Source organism: Schistocerca americana, chromosome 2 (assembly GCF_021461395.2).
Source record: "Schistocerca americana isolate TAMUIC-IGC-003095 chromosome 2, iqSchAmer2.1, whole genome shotgun sequence".
In the NCBI taxonomy this organism is placed as follows: Eukaryota; Metazoa; Arthropoda; class Insecta; order Orthoptera; family Acrididae; genus Schistocerca; species Schistocerca americana.
Genome location: NC_060120.1, coordinates 983,473,063 through 983,496,096, shown reverse-complemented (window position 1 = coordinate 983,496,096; position 23,034 = coordinate 983,473,063). Strand labels below are relative to the sequence as shown.

At 42.4% G+C, this 23,034-nt stretch overlaps 1 protein-coding gene across 1 annotated transcript in view; it reads right to left on the bottom strand.

Moving 5' to 3' along the window:
- LOC124596265 (dynein axonemal heavy chain 7) overlaps positions 1-23,034 on the bottom strand; it is a 1,038,560-nt gene that overhangs the window by 847,689 nt on the left and 167,837 nt on the right. The window contains 2 exon segments of the mRNA XM_047135340.1: positions 20,568-20,580; positions 21,264-21,439. Coding sequence (XP_046991296.1) covers positions 20,568-20,580; positions 21,264-21,439 — 189 coding nt within the window.

Genomic DNA, 23,034 nt, shown 5'->3' with positions numbered 1-23,034 from the left:
ACACAGCTATATCAGATTCGTACCCAGTAACTCAGTTGGATGCCCTGGAGGACTCAGATATCATCTCTAATGGCCTGTCATCTTGTCTGCACCTACTTCCGGAATTGCATTGGTGGTCCCCCCTGCTGTCATGTCCCATCTTCATATCTAACGTTGGGACAGATGTTTGGGAGGGGAGGGGGAATGCAGTGCCATCAACTACTAACATTGGCACAAGAATTATTGACCACCACAGAGATACTGCACACCAAAGTGGTAACACGAGGCATTGATGAGGAGCTAGGAGGAAGCCATGCCTTCCGTATTTCCAAGGCACCACTGCTGTGCCTCTGTATGGAAATAGCATCACCAGAAGCCAGGACTGCAATTTTGTTTGCGGTCACATCTTGCCCACTTCTAGGAAGTTCCTGTCAGAGTAACATTGTTGTGCTGCCTAGTTGCCATGACAGAGCTTGTGCCAACTGTCGAGGAGTGAAGAGACTTCCAACTCCCGTTAACTGTGCCTATGTGCCAACGCTATCAGCATTATATCAACAAGTGTCTATGAACTTGTGTTTTCTATTGACTGTATTGAAACCACAGTATGGCTGTTCTGAATTGTAATAATTTGCCACTCAGCAATGATGGCTCATTTAGTGTGTCCCGAACCGCAAGTCCATGTGTGCAGTCTCATAGTTACCCCTGAGCCTGGTGAGCAAACATAAGTTTTGTTGTAGTTGATAAAGTAATACTTATTCAGAGTGTTCTAATTAACTGAATTATTAATAGCCACCCCAAGTGTCCAAGAAGTCAGACACAACAGTTCCAATTTAAGTTATTCATTGGTGACACCAGAAGTAAGCCGCCTCAGTCAATAATTGGCAAACCGCTAGCTAGGAAAAAATGCTGAGCAAGCCAAGGTGAACAGCGAAGCGACTGCGACAAGTGAGACTGGCCAAGCACACTTGTCCACAAGAGAACCACCATGACATCATGGCAACAGACGAGTAGCATCGTACTGGGGACAGAGCATAGTGTCACAAGAAAGCCCAGTTATAACACGATAGAAAATATTCAGCCACTGTTGAAGCAGAAATGAATGTATGAAAGACGAAGTTATAAAAGTCTGAAGCCATTAGGAGAGCTGTCCACATGAGAAAACTAGCATACATGATGTTGGTGCTACCCCCGACTGCAGCAGAGCATACACAAAGCGCCAGCACAAATAATACACCTTTCTTATTCTCACTCTCAGCTGCAGCTGCCTCACGGTACAGGGGAGGCTACATCAGTTGACTCTTTGCATCCTAACTGTCTATAAACATCTACGGAGTCTCAAGTCTTGCTGGAAGGACTTTGCTACAGCAAGCTGCAGTGCCACCTTCCCAGTCATCACTGAAGGTGTGCAGTGACTGCCATCATGCTGCTGACCTACTAAAAGCTTGAGCAGCATGGTGAAGAAGCTGCACACCATCTGTCAATGCGAAAGAGAGTCACTGCTGCTGTTCACCCACTCCTACAGCTGACACTGATGCTGCTGCCACCTGCCTCCTAACTGGAGATTGCAGGCCGAACTCTACATGACAACAAATACTAAAGGCTGGGCTGGAAGGTGATTGTCCTGGGCACACGTCCTCAATGTGAGCACCTTTGGGATCACCTGGCACAGGCTGCTGTCTGACACAGTGCATTGAAAGTCACACAAGCCTTCCACTGACACAGCAACTACTGCTAAGCAATACAAACCCACTACAGTTGACTTGTCTGCACACCACTCACCTGATTGAGCTGTATTTTTGATTGATAAATGTTTCACTGTGAGTAATGTTTTCTTGATGTTCTCGACCATGAAAAGAGCCTCCTCACTCCACCCTGCTCAGCACAATTACCATAGAGGTCTTAGACTGGAACCCTATACTATGCATGAGTGACTATAATCAGTCTCTTTTGTAGACAGACTGCATTTTCTCAGTATCCTATCAAATAACCAAAGTCTGGCACTGGCCTTACATAGAATTTAATCTATGTGATAATTCTATTTCATAACCTTACAAATTATTACACCCAATATTTGTATCACCTAATTGATTGTAATTGAACCTCTTTAATATTGGAATCATAGGATATCACTTTTTTTAAGAGCACTATTTTACAATTCTGAACAATTAAAACAAGTTGTCATCTTTGCATCACTTTCATAACATATGCAATTGTGACTAAATACATGTGTCTCTTTTCTGATAGAATTCATTACAGATGACTGCATCAGCTGCATAAGTTTTATGTTACTATTGCCAGACAGGTCATTAATACACAACATGAACAAAAAGGGTACCAACACACTTCCCTGCAGCATGCCTGAAGCTGATTCTACTTCAAACAATCAAAACTCCAGGATTGAATATAACAGTATTATGAGAAGGGAAGTTGCTACTCACCATGTAGCGGAGATGCAGAGTCGCAGATACGCACAGCAAAAAGACTTTCACAATTAAAGCTTTCAGCCATTGGCCTTCATCAACAATATACACACATACGCGCGCGCACACACACACTCACACAAATGCAACTCACACACACAACTGCAGCTTCAGGCAACAGAAACCACACTGCGAACAGCAGCACCAGTGCATGATGGGAGTAGTGATTGGGTGGGGGTAATGAGAAGGCTGGGGTGCGGGAGGGGAGAGATAGTATGGTAGGGGTGTTGGACAGTGAAGTGTTGCCAAGTTAGACAGAGGGCAGGGAAGATGTGGGAAGTAGTGGCAAAAGAGAGACATAAAAAGATTGTGTGTGGTGGTGGAATTACAGCTGTGTAGTGCCTGAATGGGAACAGGGAAGGAGCTGGATGGGTGAGGATAGTCAAAGTTCCCACCTGCGCAATTCAGAAAAGCTGAGTTTGGTGAGAAGGATCCATATGGCACAGGCTATGAAGCAGTCATTGAAATGAAGAATATCATATTTGGGAACATGTTCAGCAACAGGGTGGTCAACTTGATTCTTGTTCACAGTTTATCGGTAACCATTCATGTGGACAGACAGCTTTTTGGTTGTCATGCCTACATAGAACGTAGCACAGCGGTTGCAGCTTAGCTTGTAGACCACATGACTGATTTCACAGGTAGAGAGTGAAGATTTCATTTTTCTTTAGAAGTGTGTGTGTGTCAGGTCAAGTGAACATAGATGGGCCACTTTGCCTCGTCTTTCAAGCTTCTGTATCAGAAGTTTAAGAGTCATGACAAGGAGCTGTGTAATATGTCCAAGTGTGGTCAGTTTTGCTAACGCGCCGTGAGCGGCCGAAGGGGAGAAGCATGCCGAGAACTGATGGACACCTGCAGCCATTAGGATGGAATGCTAAGAACGTTATGCACGGAAACATCTGAGTTCTTCTGGCCTGGTGGCAGTCATTTTACCTGCCTTAGAATGCAGGAATGTGCCGACGGGTCCACCAACCCACGGGCACTTGAGGAGCGTACACAAACCACAGGGCATTGGTGCATGGAGACTTGTGAAAGAAGTCAGCGTTCTTCAGAATATGTTTTTCTCAATAGTGAGAACATTCCTCATTAATCACAGACGCCAGCAGTTTTTGAGACGGAGCCCAAACATGAATCTGCCCATGCCTCACGCAGAGAGAGTGGTTATAAAGAAGTGTTGTGTAGCTGCTCTCCCAACAGCCTCAGAATGCTGGAAAACATCTTAAGAATATGAATCAAGAGAAAGATGCCAGTTCTTAAGGTACATGTCAGCCCAGGTCAGGTAGGAAATTTCCATCCCACACAGAGAGGCATGGCGATGAAATGGCGATCTGTCATTGGGCTGCACTGAAACTTCCCCCCGCCAATGACAGCACTGAAAGGAAGAATATTTCAAAGAAGAGTTGAGCTGAGAGATGGATGAGAAGCAAGAGGGGAGTCATGGGAGGCACCACGGAAGCAAGATGACATGGGCGCTCCTCCATCCATCCCCCACATCTGCCTTGCAACACTGTGATAGCACAGCTTCTGCCACACAACCAATAATGGACAGACAACATGGAGATCGTACCTGGGACCCACTGCATCGCTGCAGTTGCTGATGAGTGCAGCTGACTTGCACAGCACAGCTCCAAGGTGACGTGCAGTACCGATGCAGTGCCTACTGTTGACAGCAGTGTACAAAAATTGATAATGAAGAATGGTGAGATGATTTGTTCCCTCCTCCTTCCCCCTAATAACTGTGTCCATGCCCAGTCAAATCAGCCCTGGGATTTGTAATTTTGTTTTGGTTTGTGTAAACAGCACAAAAATAAATACATTTCTTTCATGGTTTGATCATATAAGCAATCTTTTACATCCATACATGAATACCCTAGTTTCATACCATTTGTTTTTGATTTCATTTAATTATAGGTATCAGTTAATTGTTGGGTACTAACGTGGGACAATCTCATCAGTCATCTGCTCGCCATTTCATATATGACAGCCAAAGTGGGGTGACCTGATCGGTAATTTTCATGGTGTCTGATGTCACAAAATAATTTATCAAGTTCGCTACAAGATCTATTACAGGGGTATGAGCCATGAGGTAAGGGATTGCGAGCAGGGGTTGTGTAAGGATGGATGAGTATACTGTGTAGGTTCGGTGGACAGTGGAATACCACTGTGTGAGGGGTGGGAAGGATAGTGGGCAGGACATTTCTCATTTAGGGCACGATGAGAGGTAATTGAAACCCTGTCAGAGAATGTAAATCAGTTGCTCCAACCCTGGGTGGTACTGAGGTATGAGGGGGTGCTCCTCTGAGGCCAGACGGTGGACTTTGGGAGGTGGTGGGAGACTGGAAAGATAAGGCATGGGAGATTTGTTTTTGTACAAGTTTGGGACAATAATTACGGTCAGTGAAGGCTTCAGTCAGACCCTCAGTACATTTTGAGAGGGACTGCTCGTCACTTCAGATGCGATGACCACGGGTGGCTAGGCTGTACGGAAGGGACTTTTTGGTATGGAATGGGTGGCCACTGTCGAAGGAGGGGTTGGATAGACACATATATGCATGTGTGCGAGTTGCATCTGAGTGTGTGTGTGTGTGTGTGTGTGTGTGTGTGTGTGTGTGTGTGTGTGTGTGTTGACGAAGGCCAGTGACCAAAAGCTTTAATTGTGAAAGTATTTTTTTGTGCCTATCTGCCACTCAGCATCTCCGCTATATGGCGAGTAGCAGCTTTCCTTCTCATAATACAGTTACATTCAATCCTGGATTTTCCATGGTTTGATTTTTGCCTGACGACTTTTCTTTGATCCTAACCCAGTGCTGTCCTCCTTTGTTACTATTTTATTTTGCATCACTATATTTAATATCCATCCTACTTCTCTTCTTTCCTGTGTTTCTGTTGTTGCCTTACAAACCACACTGCATGCTCTAGTTACGAACCACACCGTATCAACTGTCTCGGCTAAACACAACAGACCACTACAAGGCCGCACTGATTGTTTGTACAGCATCTTATGTCCCACGTTACTCCCGCCAAAATAATTAATCTTATACTTTGAAGTTGATGACTCTCCCTGCGTCATTTCCCATATTTTTTCATGTTAACTCCTGCACCTTTCTGGTGCCACATGATACTGTATCTCATCCTACAAACCCCTCCCCACCCTCCCCACATTTTATCCATTCCATCCCAGCTCACATCCACTAATTCCACCATTCAGTCACATCTGCCGTCCCCCTTTTTCACACTTATCCTCACTCAGACCTGATACCCACTGTAATATATATCTTTTATGAGTTATTCCTTACTTTGATCCTTGTGACTTCTCACCAATTTTAGTGATTTTCCGCATTTAGCTGTCGTCATCTCCTTCAGATTTCATCTTGTTTCCACCTTTTTCATCCATTTCATCCTTTTCTACACAATTTTTCGCATTTTTCCACCACCATGGATCCTTGATCCTTCCATCTACGTCAACACAGAAAAGTTTTCTTATATCTAGCCAGATTCCAGTCCCACATGGTTGCTTGGCTCATGGAATCCACCCTAATGGCCTTACCATCAAATTACCTTCCTTCCACAATGCCCCCCACCTGTTCAAATTCCGCCATTCCTTAGCCCTCACTAACATAGCCCTGCAACACAATGTCAACCAAGCTCATACCTCCTTGCAGTATCTTCTCTCTATTTGCAATATTCTCCTGCTATGAAATCCCAAATTCCTGGAACCCATAACACACATTGAAACTCTTGCCCTGCAGGAACGTGAGCAACATGCATAACACCATTTCAAAAGGCACTCCATCCTGCTTACTTCCTCCTCCTGCCTCAGAGTACCACTTTCCACCACCTCTACAACAACCTCCAAACCTCCACCATTCCCCTCATAGCTGACAAACCCTGTCTCACAACCTACTACACTTACCCCACCCTACGAAACTCCCTCTCACCACCACACAGGAAATAGAATCTCAACAGCTCTGCAACACATCCTGCTTACTTCCTCCTCCTGCCTCAGAGTACCACTTTCTACCACCTCTACAACAACCTCCAAACCTCCACCATTCCCCTCATAGCTGACAAACCCTGTCTCACAACCTACTACACTTACCCCACCCTACGAAACTCCCTCTCACCACCACACAGGAAATAGAATCTCAACAGCTCTGCAACACAGTCATGAACCTTTCCTCCAGAAGCCTTAGCCCCACAGAAATATCAGTCCTTTCCAAAGGCCTCATCTTTTGCCCCACTCCCAAATTCAAGACTTGTTGAAGACCTTCTTTCCTTCTCCCGGTCCCTACAGTGGAAACACTTTTCACCACCAACCCTACCAATCAGACTCAACCAAAGACCAGTACTGAACCTTGCCTAGCTCAGTTCACTCCTCCATCCAACCGTGATCCATCCCCACTGCCCCCAAACCCCCTGTCAACTTTCCAGAATTTCTTAACCTCAAACCTTGCCTCACCATCATTCCCCAAATCCCTCAACATGCAGACTAACCTTACAGCCACTGAAAGAACCGCAGTCCATCATCTAAAAACTGATCCTGACCTTATAATCCTACCTGCCAACAAAGCCTCCACCACTGTTGTTTTGAACTGCAAGGATTACCTAGCAGAAGGACTCCACCAGCTCTCAGATACTTCCACCTACAAACCTTGCCGCAGTGAGCCCATTCCAGTAATCCAACAGGATCTCCAGTCACTACTCAAATCCTTAGGCCCATCCCAGAACCTCTACCTAGAGTCCATCTCTCTACTCACCCCAACCACTCCCCACACTACTACCTTCAACATGCTACCTAAAGTCTATAAACCTAACCACACAGGTTGCCCCATTGTGGCCAGTTACTGAGCCCCCACTGAGAGAATCTCTGCTCTCGTAGACCAACACCTACCACCTATTACCTGGAACCTAACCTCCTATATAATAGATACTAACCATTTTCTCCACTGACTCTTCACTGTTCCTGATCCTTTACTACATGGTGCCCTGATCATCACAATTTATGCCACCTCCCTGTACACTATCATTCCTAATGCATGCCCATGCACTTACTCCTACTGAACTCTACCTTTCCCAATGCCCAATGGATTACCTTCTTCCTAGTCACCATGACCAACTATATTCTCACCATCAATTACTTCTCCTTTGAAGGCATTACCTACAAATGAATCCGGGGTATGGCTATGAGAACACACATGGCACCATTGTATGACTAACCTAATCATGCCATCTAGAGGAATCCTTCCTAAAAACCCAGAATCCTAAACCCTTCACCTGGTTCAGATTCACTGATGACATGTTTGCTATCTGGATTGAAGGTGAGGACACCTATCCACATTCCTCCAGAACCTCAACAACTTCTCCCCATTCACTTCACCTAGTCCTAATTAACCCAACAAGCCATCTTCCTAGATCTTGACCTCCACCCCAAAGATGGCTACATCAGTACCTCCATCCACAACAAACCAACTAACCACCAAGAATACATCCACTTCGACAGTCCCCACCTGTTCCATGCAAGAAGTCCCTTCCACATATCCTAGCCACCCGTGGTCATTGCATCTGCACTGATGAGCAGTCCCTCTCAAAATATACCATAGGCCTCACTGAAGCAATCACTGACCATAATTATACTCCCATCCTTGTACAAGAACAAATCTCCTGTGCCTTATCTTTCCAGGCTTCCTAAACCTCCCAAAGTCCCACCATCTGGCCACAGAGGAGCACTCCCCTCGTAACTCAGTACCACCCATGACTGGAGCAACTGAATTATATTCTCTGCCAGGGTTTCTATTACCTCTCATTGCGTCCTGAAATGAGAAATGTCCTGTCCACTATCCTTCCCACCCCCCCCACCCCCCACAGTAGTATTCCGCCATTCTCCAAATCTGCTCAGTATACTTGTCCGTACTTTCACAACCCCTGCTCCCAACCCCTTGACTTATGGCTCACACCGCTGTAATAGACCTAGATGCAAGACCTGTCCCACACATTCTCCCACCACCACTTACTCCAGTCCTGTCACTAACATCACCTATCCCATCAAAGGAAGAGCTACCTGTGAAACTAGTCTTGTGGTCTACAAGCTAAACTGCAGCCAGTGTGGTGCATTATATGTAGGCATGACTACCAACAACCTGTCTTCTGCATGAATGGCCACAAACAAACTGTGGCCAAGAAATAAGTGGACCACCCTTTTGCTGAACACACCGCCAAACATGATAGCCTTCATTTTCAATTACTGCTTCACAGTCTGTGCCATAATGATCCTTCCCACCAACACCATCTTTTCTAATTGTGCAGGTGGGAACTTTCCCTGCAATACATCCTACATTCCCATAACCCTCCTGGCCTCAACCTTCGTTGTTAGTCACTGTCCTCACCCATACAGCCCCTTCCCTGTTCCCATTCAGGCACTACACAGCCGTCATTCCACCACCACACCCAATCTTTTTATTTATCTCCTTTTCTGTTACTTCCCACATCTTCCCTGCCCTCCGTCTAACTTATAGGACTTCACTGTCCACCGCCCCTACCACACTATCTCTCCCCCCCCCCCACCCCAGCCTCCTCCTTACCCCCACCCAGTAGCCACTCCCATCATGCACTGGTGCTGCTGTTCGCAGTGTGGTTTCTGTTGCCTGAAACTGCAGTCGTGTGTGTGAGTTGTGTTTGCAGAGAGTGTGTGTGTGTGTGTGTGTGTGTGTGTGTGTGTGTGTGTGTGTTGTCGATGAAGGCCAATGGCTGAAAGCTGTAATTGTGAAAGTATTTTTGTCGTGCGTATCTGCGACTCAGCATCTCTGCTATATGTTGATTAGCAACTTACATCTCATAATATGCTGATTATATTTCTGTTGATAAACATCCATCCAAAATAACACATGACAAGTGTCTCCCTTATCAAGAAATCCTCAATTCAGTTACAAATTTTATTTGATACCAAATATAATTGTATAAGGTCATTATAAGTGACTGAAGTGATTCCATAAATTTGCTGTACCTACAATGACATAGAGGGCATTGTCACAAAACACAATACTCATGAAGAAAACCTCAAAAAGTTTTGTATTGTTGCAGTGGCACTTCAGATTTCTGCCACAAAAGCACAGATGTGAGCAGTTAGGGAAGATGGCTGAAAGTGCCATGAAAACAGATGATATGCCTGATAGGGATTCACATCAGTCTGCCATAACAGTGCAAGAACACTTCAGAATGAAGTTCAACAAGTATCCACCAATTGCCAACTCCATTTGGCAATGATACGTGCAGTTTACAGCTTCAAGGCGTCTCAGCTAAGGGAAATCAACAGGTCAAGTGAAGAAATGGTTGACTGTGTGTGGGAAAGTTTGACATAGCATGTGGGCAAGTTTTGCATATAGCCACAGAAGTCGACAAACACAGCAAGCGGACAGCTGAACTTACCACAGCCAACTGTTAGGAACATCTCAAGGAAACAATTGAAGCTGAAGTCTTACCACTTGCAATTTCTACAAGCCTCCCAATGACGAAGTTAGGCACTCTGAATTTATGGCACAGTTGCAAAAGCTTATTAAGAGGGTGGGTATTGTGAGAAACTCACCTTCAATGATGGAGCAACATTTTTTGTGAATAGCACAGTGAACAGGCAAAATGTGCCAATCTGGGTTTTTTGCGGGGTGTACGGGTGTGGGTGGGTGAGGAGTAGGGGGGGGGGGGAGGTTATGTGAATGATTCAGTGCATACATCTACTCTATCAACAAACCTACCACAACTGCAAGCTCACATCGAAAGTACCTCTGAACATACTGGTAGGGGCATGCTACACTAAATATGGGATGAACTCAATTATTGATTTTGTATCTACAGATTCAGTAGGGGGCACAATATGGTGAACTTGCAATATGTCAACAAAAAAAACTTTTTGTGTTTTTCTATGTGTGCAAAGCTTCAATCATTTATAATAACCTTGTACTCTTTGTAATGTTTGTGTCTTACTGAGTAAAATGCTTTTAAGAAATCAAGACTACGCATTTATCTATTTGAGTTGATCCATGGCATTCAGGATGTCATGTTCAAGTTGGGTTTTGCATGAGTGATGTTCCTGGAATCCATTCTGAATGGCATGGGGAAGATCATTGTTTTCCATACACCTCATTATTTTTGAGCTCAGAATATTATCTAGAAATCTACAACAGATGACTGTCAATGAGAGAGGACAGTAGCTTTGTGGATCACATCTGAGATCTTTCTTACATGCAGGTATCACCTGTGCTTTCTTCCAATCACTGGAAACAGCTTTTGTTCCAAGTATCTACAGTACATTCAGATTAAAATGGGAGCTAACTCTTGTGTGTCCCAGTTGGTAACAGATGCTGTAAATATGAAACTATCTCTAGAGACAGACAACAATAACACAAGAGGGCACTGGTGAGGCAGGAGTACAGTTAGCAGTCTTTGGGCTAATGAATGGTTGCTGTGTGACTCTGCTGCAGACTGCCTTACAGACTAACATGTGAGTGCTGCCCCAGGACTTTGCTTCAGACTGCTGCCAGACTGTGTATGTGAATTTCCTGTGATGAGAGTGCAACAAATACTTCAAACATCTATGCCAAAAATTCAGTACATAATCTCACAGATAATCCATCAAGTTCTGAAGCCTTGTTTAATTTTAGTGATTTAGCTATTTCTCAATGCCATTGACATTAATATCTGTGTAACAAATCTCTGGAATGGTGTGAGTAGTAACCTGGGGCATTATTCCTGAAACTTCCTTAGTAAAAACATTTGAAAAAGAATTCATCATGTCTGTTTTCCCTCTGATACCTCCAATTTCATTTCCAATGCCACTCATTAGCACATGGACACTACATTTTGTGCCTAATGTTCTATGGGAGTAGCTATTGAAAGCTTCATGCATTGCCCTCTTGACAGTCCAATGTGTTTCATTTAGCATTTCTCTATTTATAGCTCTATGCTCTGTTTTACACTTATTATGCAGTAATCACTGTTTCTTTAGAGGTTTCTTTACAGCTACTGTGTACCTGAGTGGATCCTCCCATTGTGAATTGTTCTAGCAGATACATATATACCCTGTGTATGGCCAACAATTTCTTTTAAACTTCTATATGTCCTCATCCAAAATTTCCTATGTAGCAGAGACGCTGAATTGCAGATAGGCACAACGAAAAGACTGTCATAACATTGTTATATTCCATCTTGGATTTTCCATTGTTTGATTATTTTTATTTCCTCTTTGCAACAAAACATTACTGCCTCTTTACCTAGTTCAGTGAACATGTAAATCTTCCTATCTTTTTTGGCTGCCACTTGAATTTCTATAATCACAGTTGCTACACTGTCTCATGGTCACTGATACTAGTTTCAAAAGGGACATACTCAAAGACATCAGGTATATTTTTTGGCATTATCTCTCATACATTTCCATCATGAGTGGGCCTCCAAACAATATGTTCTAGGTAGTTTTCAGACAAATCATTCGGTAATGTTTTGCAGGAACACACATATCACATAAAAACTGTAGTTTTCCCAATCATGCGTTAGAATGACTTAAGTCTCTTCCAGTGACAACAGTATGGCTGAGAAACTGGCACTGTACTTAAAAGATTTTCACACAAATGATCAACTCAGGTAAAATGTTTCGTGGTTATGCAGTGAAAGGTAAAGCTGAATAAAAGGGGGCTAATATAAAGCCTTGTCACAGCCAGTTTTGCAGTTTTCTCAATTTACTGATCAAATTCATCTTGAATACCTAGATTTGTTTATTAGAAAGCATACAGTTATGATAACTTCAGGAGCTTGAATATAATTCTGCCTTTGTAATCAGTGTCAAAAGCTGCTGTGATACTCAACATTATAGACACAGTATTCAGTTTCTCATGATACCATAAATTATTCATATTGTTAGCGAGAAGACCTCGCCTTCTGAGCTGTGTCCTGCTCTGAGAATTGCTTGTGAAATGGTCAGAAAGGTAAGAGCAACTGAGCTTATTCAAGTGTAAAAGAATTTCTCTGTCTCTATCTCCCATTTATTTCTCTGATTTCCTTTTAGTGTTTAAGTGCATTATCCATTTCACTTATTAATTCTCTTCCTCTATCTATCTATAATTCTCAATTTGTTCTTATATCATCTCTATTATCAGTGATTGTCTAATCTGTCTCAGCCCCCCCCCCCCCCTCCCCCGTCTATCTTTGTTTCCTCTTGTCACCACAAAGCTGTGTCCCTTCCATTCTGGGGTCTAAGTGACATGCCCCTCCTCTCTAACTTTCAACCTAGCAAGCATTATTTCCTTGCTATGCATGGAACTGATAATCGCAAAAGCAAGGAATGGTTCCCCCTCCCCCCCCCAATTTAAATGTGTCTATAGGAAGTCCTAAAATTTTGACTGCTCTAAATACTGGCTGACGTTCTGCCTCTTTGTAATTTTGTAGTAAAATCATTAAGAACTATGACAAATGCTGGAGATTTGCATAGTTATAGTTTAGAAAGGCTGTCATATTTGCTCCTACAATGAAAGATGAGATTTATACACATATAATGCCCCATAAGCCAGTTAAATTTTAATTTTTCTTGTGTATTCTTTGTCGTTTACTCCTAATATCAGCATTATCTGTTTCACTATTATCTTCTCAAGTGAGGTGAAGTTTTTTGTAACAAATATTTAATGTCCAACTTTCAGACTGCTGCAATGTTACTTTTGCCACAGTCCATAATACTATTATAATCACTCCCCACATCTGACCAATAATTTTTCAGAAATACATTATTTCACTATTCTCATTTTAGCATGGAATTATATTCCAGCATGACATTATATGCAAAATAAGGGAACAGAAACCACTCACCTATAGTAGGCTGATATATGTCACTCAGAAACATGTGACAGGGAACAGTGTTCACACTACCTTTTGAGCTCTTGCTCTTTTTCTAGTAAAGTACACACATTCACACATACAATCACACAGATACTCAAACAAGCTCCTCTGCAGTAGTGTTGGACTGATTATTGATTATTGAGAGCAGCTGCCTGGGTGGTGGGGAAGTGGCGTGAAAGGCCACATGAGGCAAGGATGGGTTAGCAGGATAGTGTGATGGAGGTCTTTTGACAAGTGACTCAGGAGCTGCACGACAAGATGAAAGGTGTTCAGAGAGTATACAGTATGTAAGAGAAAGAGAGAGGGAGAGGTTGATTGGTGGGGGAGGGGGCAGAGGGAGGTGAGAGAAAATGGGCGAGGGGTGGAAGTGTGGGAGGGAGCGGATGAACTGGAGGAGAGAGGGGGGGAGTGGGTGGGGAGAATGCCTACATGCAGAGAGGGGAGGAGAGGAAGAGTGGTGGGAAAAGGCAGAATGCTCACAACAACATAACTTGAATAGCTGATTTACTGCACAAGCCATTTGGATGCTTTCCTCCTGTGCAAGTTTCTCTGAACTATGCAGGTGGGAATTGCCTCTGCAGCATATTCTGCACCCCTCACAATCCCTCTGGTCTAAACCTTCACTAACATGTTTCCCACTACCTCACCTTACCTTTCATCTTTTGTCCACACCACTCCTCCATTCATTCCTTGCCCCCTCCCCTCCCAACCAACACATGCACATCCCCCCCTCTCTCTCTCTTCCTCCTCCCTTTCCCACCCATCTGCCTTTCTCTCTCTCTTCATTTCCACCTTTCTCTTCTTTCCTCTCCTCTCTTTTCCCCTGTCCTCCCCCTCCCCCCCCCCCCCCCCCTCTTGCTCTCTCTCTTAACATATTCTCCCCTCTGAACTTCTTTTGTCTTGTTGTGCAGCCACTGAGTCATCTGTCAAAAGACCTGCCTCACACTGAACTGCTACTCCTCCTTGCCTCATTCATTCTCCCCTACCCCCCTCCCTTCCAAACACCATCTGCTGAGGCAAGTGCTCTCAATAACCAGTCTCACCAGGACTGCAAGAGTTAACATTTAGGAGTCTGTGTGAATGTATGTATGAATTTGTGTGCTTTCACTAGAGAAAGAGCAAGGACTCCAAAGGTACTACGAATAATGTTTATGAGCACCTTGCATCAGTCTGATGTATGTAAGTGGTTGCTTTTCCCTCATTTTACATATTTTTCCATACAGGAGCTTCCTTTATTGTTATAGAGCAGCGCATTATTATTTTCATGTACTTTTTTAATTTTTTTAAAGATGACGTAACTATATGATTGGATATCTGGTAGTCGTCAGAAATGTCAGCATTGGTTGTTACGTCATCTGTCATTTTTATTGCACTGTAGATCTAGATAGATGATGTTACGACCGATGCAGACCTTCTTTCTGTCCTGGATTGGGCATCACAGTCAGTGGGCACAATCATTCCAATCAAACTAATCATGATACCTGGTAGTCCTTGCAAGTGTTATGTATTACAGATATTTGAATTTAACAGCTGTTAGAAGGAAAAAGGTTGAGATGAATTGGATCAGTAAAATTTCTCATGAGAAATATAAATAACTTGTTAAGTGCACACACAAGTGGTTCTTATCTTACGAGGTGCATTCAAGTTGTAAGGCCTCCGATTTTTTTTCTAATTAACTACTCACCCGAAATCGATGAAACTGGCATTACTTCTCGACGTAATCGCCCTGCAGACGTACACATTTTTCACAACGCTGACGCCATGATTCCATGGCAGCGGCGAAGGTTTCTTTAGGAGTCTGTTTTGACCACTGGAAAATCGCTGAGGCAATAGCAGCACAGCTGGTGAATGTGCGGCCACGGAGAGTGTCTTTCATTGTTGGAAAAAGCCAAAAGTCACTAGGAGCCAGGTCAGGTTAGTAGGGAGCATGAGGAATCACTTCAAAGTTGTTATCACGAAGAAACTGCGGCGTAACATTAGCAATCAATAATCAACGAAAGGATAATGTTCTACGAGTCGGGGCGTGGAATGTCAGAAGCTTGAACGTGGTAGGGAAACTAGAAAATCAGAAAAGGCAAATGCAAAAGCTCAATCTAGATATAGTAGGGGTCAGTGAAGTGAAGTGGAAGGAAGACAAGGATTTCTGGTCAGATGAGTATCGGGTAATATCAACAGCAGCAGAAAATGGTATAACAGGTGTAGGATTCGTTATGAAAAGGAAGGTTGGGCAGAGGGTGTGTTACTGTGAACAGTTCAGTGACCGGGTTGTTCTAATCAGAATCGACAGCAGACCAACACCAACAACGATAGTTCAGGTATACATGCCGACATCGCAAGCTGAAGATGAACAGGTAGAGAAAGTGTATGAGGATATTTAAAGGGTAATGCAGTATGTAAAGGGGGACGAAAATCTAATAGTCATGGGCGACTGGAATGCAGTTGTAGGGGAAGGAGTAGAAGAAAAGGTTACAGGAGCATACAGGCTTGGGGCAAGGAATGAAAAAGGTGAAAGACTAATTGAGTTCTGTAACAAGTTTCAGCTGGTAATAGCGAATACCCTGTTCGAGAATCACAAGAGGAGGAGGTATACTTGGAAAAGGCCGGGAGATACGGGAAGATTTCAATTAGATTACATCATGGTCAGACAGAGATTCCGAAATCAGATACTGGATTGTAAGGCGTACCCAGGAGCAGATATAGACTCAGATCACAATATAGTAGTGATGAAGAGTAGGCTGAAGTTCAAGGCATTAGTCAGGAAGAATCAATACGCAAAGAAGTGGGATACGGAAGTACTAAGGAATGACGAGATACGTTTGAAGTTCTCTAACGCTATAGATACAGCAATAAGGAATAGCGCAGTAGGCAGTACAGTTGAAGAGGAATGGACATCTCTAAAAAGGGCCATCACAGAAGTTGGGAAGGAAAACATAGGTATAAAGAAGGTAGCTGCGAAGAAACCATGGGTAACAGAAGAAATACTTCAGTTGATTGATGAAAGGAGGAAGTACAAACATGTTCTGGGAAAATCAGGAATACAGAAATACAAGTCACTGAGGAATGAAATAAATAGGAAGTGCAGGGAAGCTAAGACGAAATGGCTGCAGGAAAAATGTGAAGACATCGAAAAAGATATGATTGTCGGAAGGACAGACTCAGCATACAGGAAAATCAAAACAACCTTTGGTGACATTAAAAGCAACGGTGGTAACATTAAGAGTGCAATGGGAATTCCAGTGTTAAATGCAGAGGAGAGAGCAGATAGGTGGAAAGAATACATTGAAAGCCTCTATGAGGGTGAAGATTTGTCTGATGTGATAGAAGAAGAAACAGAAGTCAATTTAGAAGAGATAGGGGATCCAGTATTAGAATCGGAATTTAAAAGAGCTTTGGAGGACTTACGGTCAAATAAGGCAGAAGGGATAGAAAACATACCATCAGAATTTCTAAAATCATTGGGGGAAGTGGCAACAAAATGACTATTCACGTTGGTGTGTAGAATATATGAGTCTGGCGATATACCATCTGACCTTCGGAAAAGCATCATCCACACAATTCCGAAGATGGCAAGGGCTGACAAGTGCGAGAATTATCGCACAATCAGCTTAACAGCTCATGCATCGAAGCTGCTTACAAGAATAATATACAGAAGAATGGAAAAGAAAATTGAGAATGCGCTAGGTGACGATCAGTTTGGCTTTAGGAAAAGTAAAGGGACGAGAGAGGCAATTCTGACGTTACGGCTAATAATGGAAGCAAGGCTAAAGAAAAATCAAGACACTTTCATAGGATTTGTCGACCTGGAAAAAGCGTTTGACAATATAAAATGGTGCAAGCTGTTCGAGATTCTCAAAAAAAGTAGGGGTAAGCTATAGGGAGAGATGGGTCATATACAATATGTACGACAACCAAGAGGGATAAATAAGAGTGGACGATCAAGAACGAAGTGCTCATATTAAGAAGGGTGTAAGACAAGGCTGTAGCCTTTCGCCCCTACTCTTCAATCTGTACATCGAGGAAGCAATGATGGAAATAAAAGAAAGGTTCAGGAGTGGAATTAAAATACAAGGTGAAAGGATATCAATGATACGATTCGCTGATGACATTGCTATTCTGAGTGAAAGTGAAGAAGAATTAAATGATCTGCTGAACAGAATGAACAGTCTAATGAGTACACAGTATGGTTTGAGAGTAAATCGGAGAAAGACGAAGGTAATGAGAAGTAGTAGAAATGAGAACAGCGAGAAACTTAACATCGGGATTGATGGTCACGAAGTCAATGAAGATAAGGAATTCTGCTACCTAGGCAGTAAAATAAACAATGACGGACGGAGCAAGGAGGACATCGAAAGCAGACTTGCTATGGCAAAAAAGGCATTTCTGGCCAAGAGCAGTCTACTAATATCAAATACCAGCCTTAATTTGAGGAAGAAATTTCTGAGGATGCACATCTGGAGTACAGCATTGTATGGTAGTGAAACATGGACTGAGGGAAAACCGGAACAGAAGAGAATCGAAGCATTTGAGATGTGGTGCTATAGACGAATGTTGAAAATTAGGTGGACTGATAAGGTAAGGAATGAGGAGGTTCTACGCAGAATCGGAGAGGAAAGGAATATGTGGAAAACACTGATAAGGAGAAGGGACAGGATGATAGGACATCTGCTAAGACATGAGGGAATGACTTCCATGGTACTAGAGGGAGCTGTAGAGGGCAAAAACTGTAGAGGAAGACAGAGATTGGAATACGTCAAGCAAATAATTTATGACGTAAGTTGCAAGTGCTACTCTGAGATGAAGAGGTTAGCACAGGAAAGGAATTCGTGACAGGCCGCATCAAACCAGTCAGTAGACTGATGACCAAAAAAAAAAAAAAAAAAACGTTAGCTCGATGTGCGGGTGTGTTGTCTTGGTGAAACAGCACACGCGCAGCCCTTCCCGGACATTTTTGTTGCAGTGCAGGAAGTAATTTGTTCTTCAAAACATTTTCGTAGGGTGCACCTGTTACCGTAGTGCCCTTTGGAATGCAATGGGTAAGGATTACGCCCTCGCTGTCCCAGAACATGGACACCATCATTTTTTCAGCACTGGCGGTTACCCCAAAATTTTTTGGTGGCGGTGAATCTGTGTGCTTCCATTGAGCTGACTGGTGCTTTGTTTCTGGATTGAAAAATGGCATCCACGTCTCATCCATTGTCACAACCGACGAAAAGAAAGTCCCATTCATGCTGTCATTGCGCGTCAACATGCCACATGGGCAGCCATGTGGTCGTCCGTCAGCATTCGTGGCACCCACCTGGATGACACTTTTCGTATTTTCAGGTTGTCATGCAGGATTGTGTGCACAGAACCCACAGAAATGCCAACTCTGGAGGTGATCTGTTCAACAGTCATTCGGCGATCCCCCAAAACAATTCTCTCCACTTTCTCGATCACGTCGTCGGACTGGCTTGTGCAAGCCCGAGGTTGTTTCGGTTTGTTGTCACACGATGTTCTGCCTTCATTAAACTGTCGCACCCACGAATGCACTTTCGACACATCCATAACTCCATCACCACATGTCTCCCTCAACTGTCGATGAATTTCAATTGGTTTCACACCACGCAAATTCAGAAAACGAATGATTGCACGATGTTCAAGTAAGGAAAACGTCGCCATTTTAAGTATTTAAAACAGTTCTCATTCTCGCCGCTGGCGGTAAAATTCCATCTGCCATACGGTGCTGCCATCTCTGGGACGTATTGACAATGAACGCAGCCTCATTTTAAAACAATGCGCATGTTTCTATCTCTTTCCAGTCCGGAGAAAAAAAATCGGAGGCCTTAGGACTTGAATGCACCCCGTAGTTTTTCAGATTATTTTAATAGGCTTGTAGTCAGTTACTACCTTCACTACAAAGAGTAAAATTTTAAAATAATGGGTATTAAGTGTTACTAAAGAAAAGGGTGAAACACGAGAGATAAGCACAAGATGGCTGCTTCTTTCTTCAGAGGGAAAAAAGATATTAATATGACTGTTACATTCATTACACACCTTTCTGTGAAAGCCAGTACATAAATTACAATGCACACACACCACACATTTGTCAAATGCAGGACATGTGAGAATACCAGCAAAACTTAAATTCTTTGGGAATGCTTCATGTTAGTTTCAATTATTTTAAACAGCTGCTGTCCCATATCACATACTGGAATCTATTACTTTAAAATTCTTCATGATGATAATACATTTGACGATATATTCCATATTGTTGTACCATTAGTATCAGTCAACGCTCTCATACAGAGTTGATTTGTGTCCACTATTTGTAAGATATCACCGTGAAAAAGCAAGCTGTGTTTCACAAAAGTGGTGTTTCCTGTACCTGTGTTCATTCCCTGTGAGCAATTTCTTCCCTCTCTTGTTTTTGAGGTTTTTTGCATGTTTGAGTTTAAAATATGCACATGGAACACACAACAGACACATACTAGTGATATAGATGCATAACAGTCTGTTTTCCACCTTCTTTTGAATGGAAGGAACCCACTCTTTTTCCTGGCCATGTGGGACCATTCACTGTGTGAGACATTCTTTATGATCATGGTCTTGCAAGGGGGGCACTTCCATAGTATATTCAGTGTAATTCCATTACTGCCAAACACTTGTAGCACATTAACCATAAATTCTAAACAGAATTACTTAATGCCTGGCACCTTGCTTGGTTTGAGTAGTTTCAACTCGTTTTCAGTACACATGCGCTTATTTCAAAATAACTCATGTTTGAACATGATTGGTGATTAAGCACTGGCACAGCTGCACTCAGATTCTATTTACGTTTATTATTTCTCTTTTTACACCAGACTGATCTTTAAGAGAAATGACAGAAGATTTAAATCTGTTAATTGTCTTTACCATGCACCAGTACTTCATAAAATGTTTTAGGTGATTGTGGGAATTGCCATAGACCATTCTTTTGTGTATATGGGTTGTTTTGAATTGTTGTTAATCAATTTCCTTAAGTTCACTTTTGAAGTGAAATGTTCACCAAATGGTATGATCAAACCAAGTTGTGTCTTTCTATCATTTTATGTGATACATGTTTATCTGGAATGTAAATATTGATGTGTCTAGTAGTAAATCTTCTCAGTTTGTTACTTAGATAGGATACTGGCTTGTCTGTCCTGCTGAAACAAAACTAATTTATTAATCTTCTTGATAAACATTTACTTTTGGTGATCACTGTCACTAAAACAATACCTTGATAACTAGTCTCTGTCTTGTTTATGGGACTGTCATCAGTATTAGGTCAGCTTGTAGCCAGGAGATCTTAAATGCTTACTAACTGATCGACACAGTTATCTGATAGTATATTCTAAATTATTCTACATCATCATTTCAATTTACCACTGATAATGTATGCCATTCTTCCACAGTCTCAGAAATGTCCTTTATTTTGTGTTAGATCTTGTCCTTGGTATTTTACGGTGAACTGCTAAAAAATATCTGTTGTAAATTGCTTGTCTGCTGCTATGTACTGGCCAAACAATTTGAAACTCAGCACATAAGGACACAGTTCAAGGCCAAGCAAACAACACTCTAATATGTTATGACAAATACTTATGTAGTAAGGTAAAGAGTATCATTTCTATTTTCTTTATATGACACTTGTAGATGAAGATTTAGACAGATGCAGGAACAGCACTCAACTGAAAATAGTGTGAATTTTCAATGGTGAAATGTCTTGCAGCACAAAACTACATATTATTACGTGAACAAACAAGTATCTTCCTCTGAGCTATTCTAACTTAAGACAGTACTTGGATGTTTCTTGGCAATTACACTTTGAATCACATGCATTTTAGTCTGAAATAGTGCTAAAGTCTGTTAACTGTTATAAAATAGCAACCAATTTCTGAACATTATAATACATTTATTTTTCTTACTTTTAGGTACTCTCTGCCTTCCCAGTCTGCATAAAGTTCTTCTTCCAGTCTTGGAAGCGTACTGACAGCAGTAATCATTGTATCATATACATTCTGAAGAGCTTCACTAAATGCATTAAATGATGGTTCAAACATTATAACTTTATTTCTCTGCAGAACTTTTATCACAAAACCAGGATTTGTGTGCTGTAAAAACACAGAAAATAGAAAGAATATTTTATCAAAGAATTAACAAAGCGAAAAGAGGATCAAAATTATTACAACCTAAAAGTACACTGACGAGAAAAAATATCACAATGCCAAGAAGAAGTTGTGAGACGTAAAAAAAAGTTAGTTTGTGTTTTTACATCTGAAATGTAATGTCTATTCAAATTTCATGCCAGTGGCAAAAGAGTGGCACTAGTAGCGCCATCATGAGGATGAAAATCATGTTTCCTGGTTCGGTCATGAGCGTTAATTACCTGTGAAATTGGACGTGATGCATTGATGTCATTCAAGAATGCCTTTACGGTGACAAAGAAGCCATTGTCAATACATCACTGAATTTGATCAAGGTGATGTAATAGGGCTATGAGAAGCTGGATGTTGTTTCTGCCCACTGCACATGATTGCTGGCACCACTGGGCATGAGATCATATGGTCACAAGAAGACTGGACTCTAGCAGGTCACGTTGCAGCACTAACAGGAAAGACCGTCATTTTAGATGTATGGCTCTGGTGCAGAACACTGCATTTGTAGCAACAATTTGAGCTGCAGTTGGTACCACAGTGACACAAAAAACTGTTACAAGTCGCTTACTTCAAGAACAGCTCTGAGCCAGATGCCCTCTAGTGCACATTCCACTGACCCCCAACCACTGTCATTTGTGACTTCTGTGGTGTCAAGCGAGAGCTCACTGGAGGGCAGGGTGGACGTTTGATGTGCTTTCTGATAAAAGCTGCTACTGTCCCAGCACCAGTGGTGGCTCTGCATTCATTAGAAGGTGGCCAGTTGAGGGCCTGCAACTAACCTGCCTGCGAGCTGCACACATTGAATGTACACCTGGAGTTATAGCCTGGGGTGCAATTTCATACAAAAGCAGGAGCACTCTCATAGCTATCCCATACATCCTGACTGCAAAACCATATGTCAGTCTAATGATTTCAGCTGTTATGCTGCCATCAATGAACAGCATTCCAGGGGGTGTTTTCCTGCTGGATGATGCTCGCACACATACTACTGTTGTAATGCAACATGCTCCACAGTGTATCGGCATGTTGCTTTAGCCTGCTGGAACACCTTATCTGCCTCGAGTTGAGCACATCTGGGACATCATCAGATGACAACTCCAGCATCATCCACAAACAGCAGTCAAGTGCAACAGGCATGGAACTCCATCCCACAAACTGACATTTAGCACCTGTACAATACAATGCATGAACATTTGCATTCAACATTCTGATACTTGCACCAGTTAGTATTCTACCAGCATTTCAAATTTTCAATGGATTATTTAGAGTTCACATTAACATGTGACTTTTTAATATTAATCACATAAATATATTACCTAGACAAATGTACTCAAAATGTTCATTACTTTATAGTAATTACGTTTTGGTGTTTCGGTTTGCTTTCTGTCAGTCTATTTTGCTTATTGGATATTTCAGTGATGGGTTTGGTAATTAGATTAATGGTAACACATTTTTGGTAAACAAAAGCATATGGCATCAGCATAAATATTATATACATCTAGAACTCTAGGCTAATAGTAGGCGGGCTGCAGAGACAAAAGTGAATATGC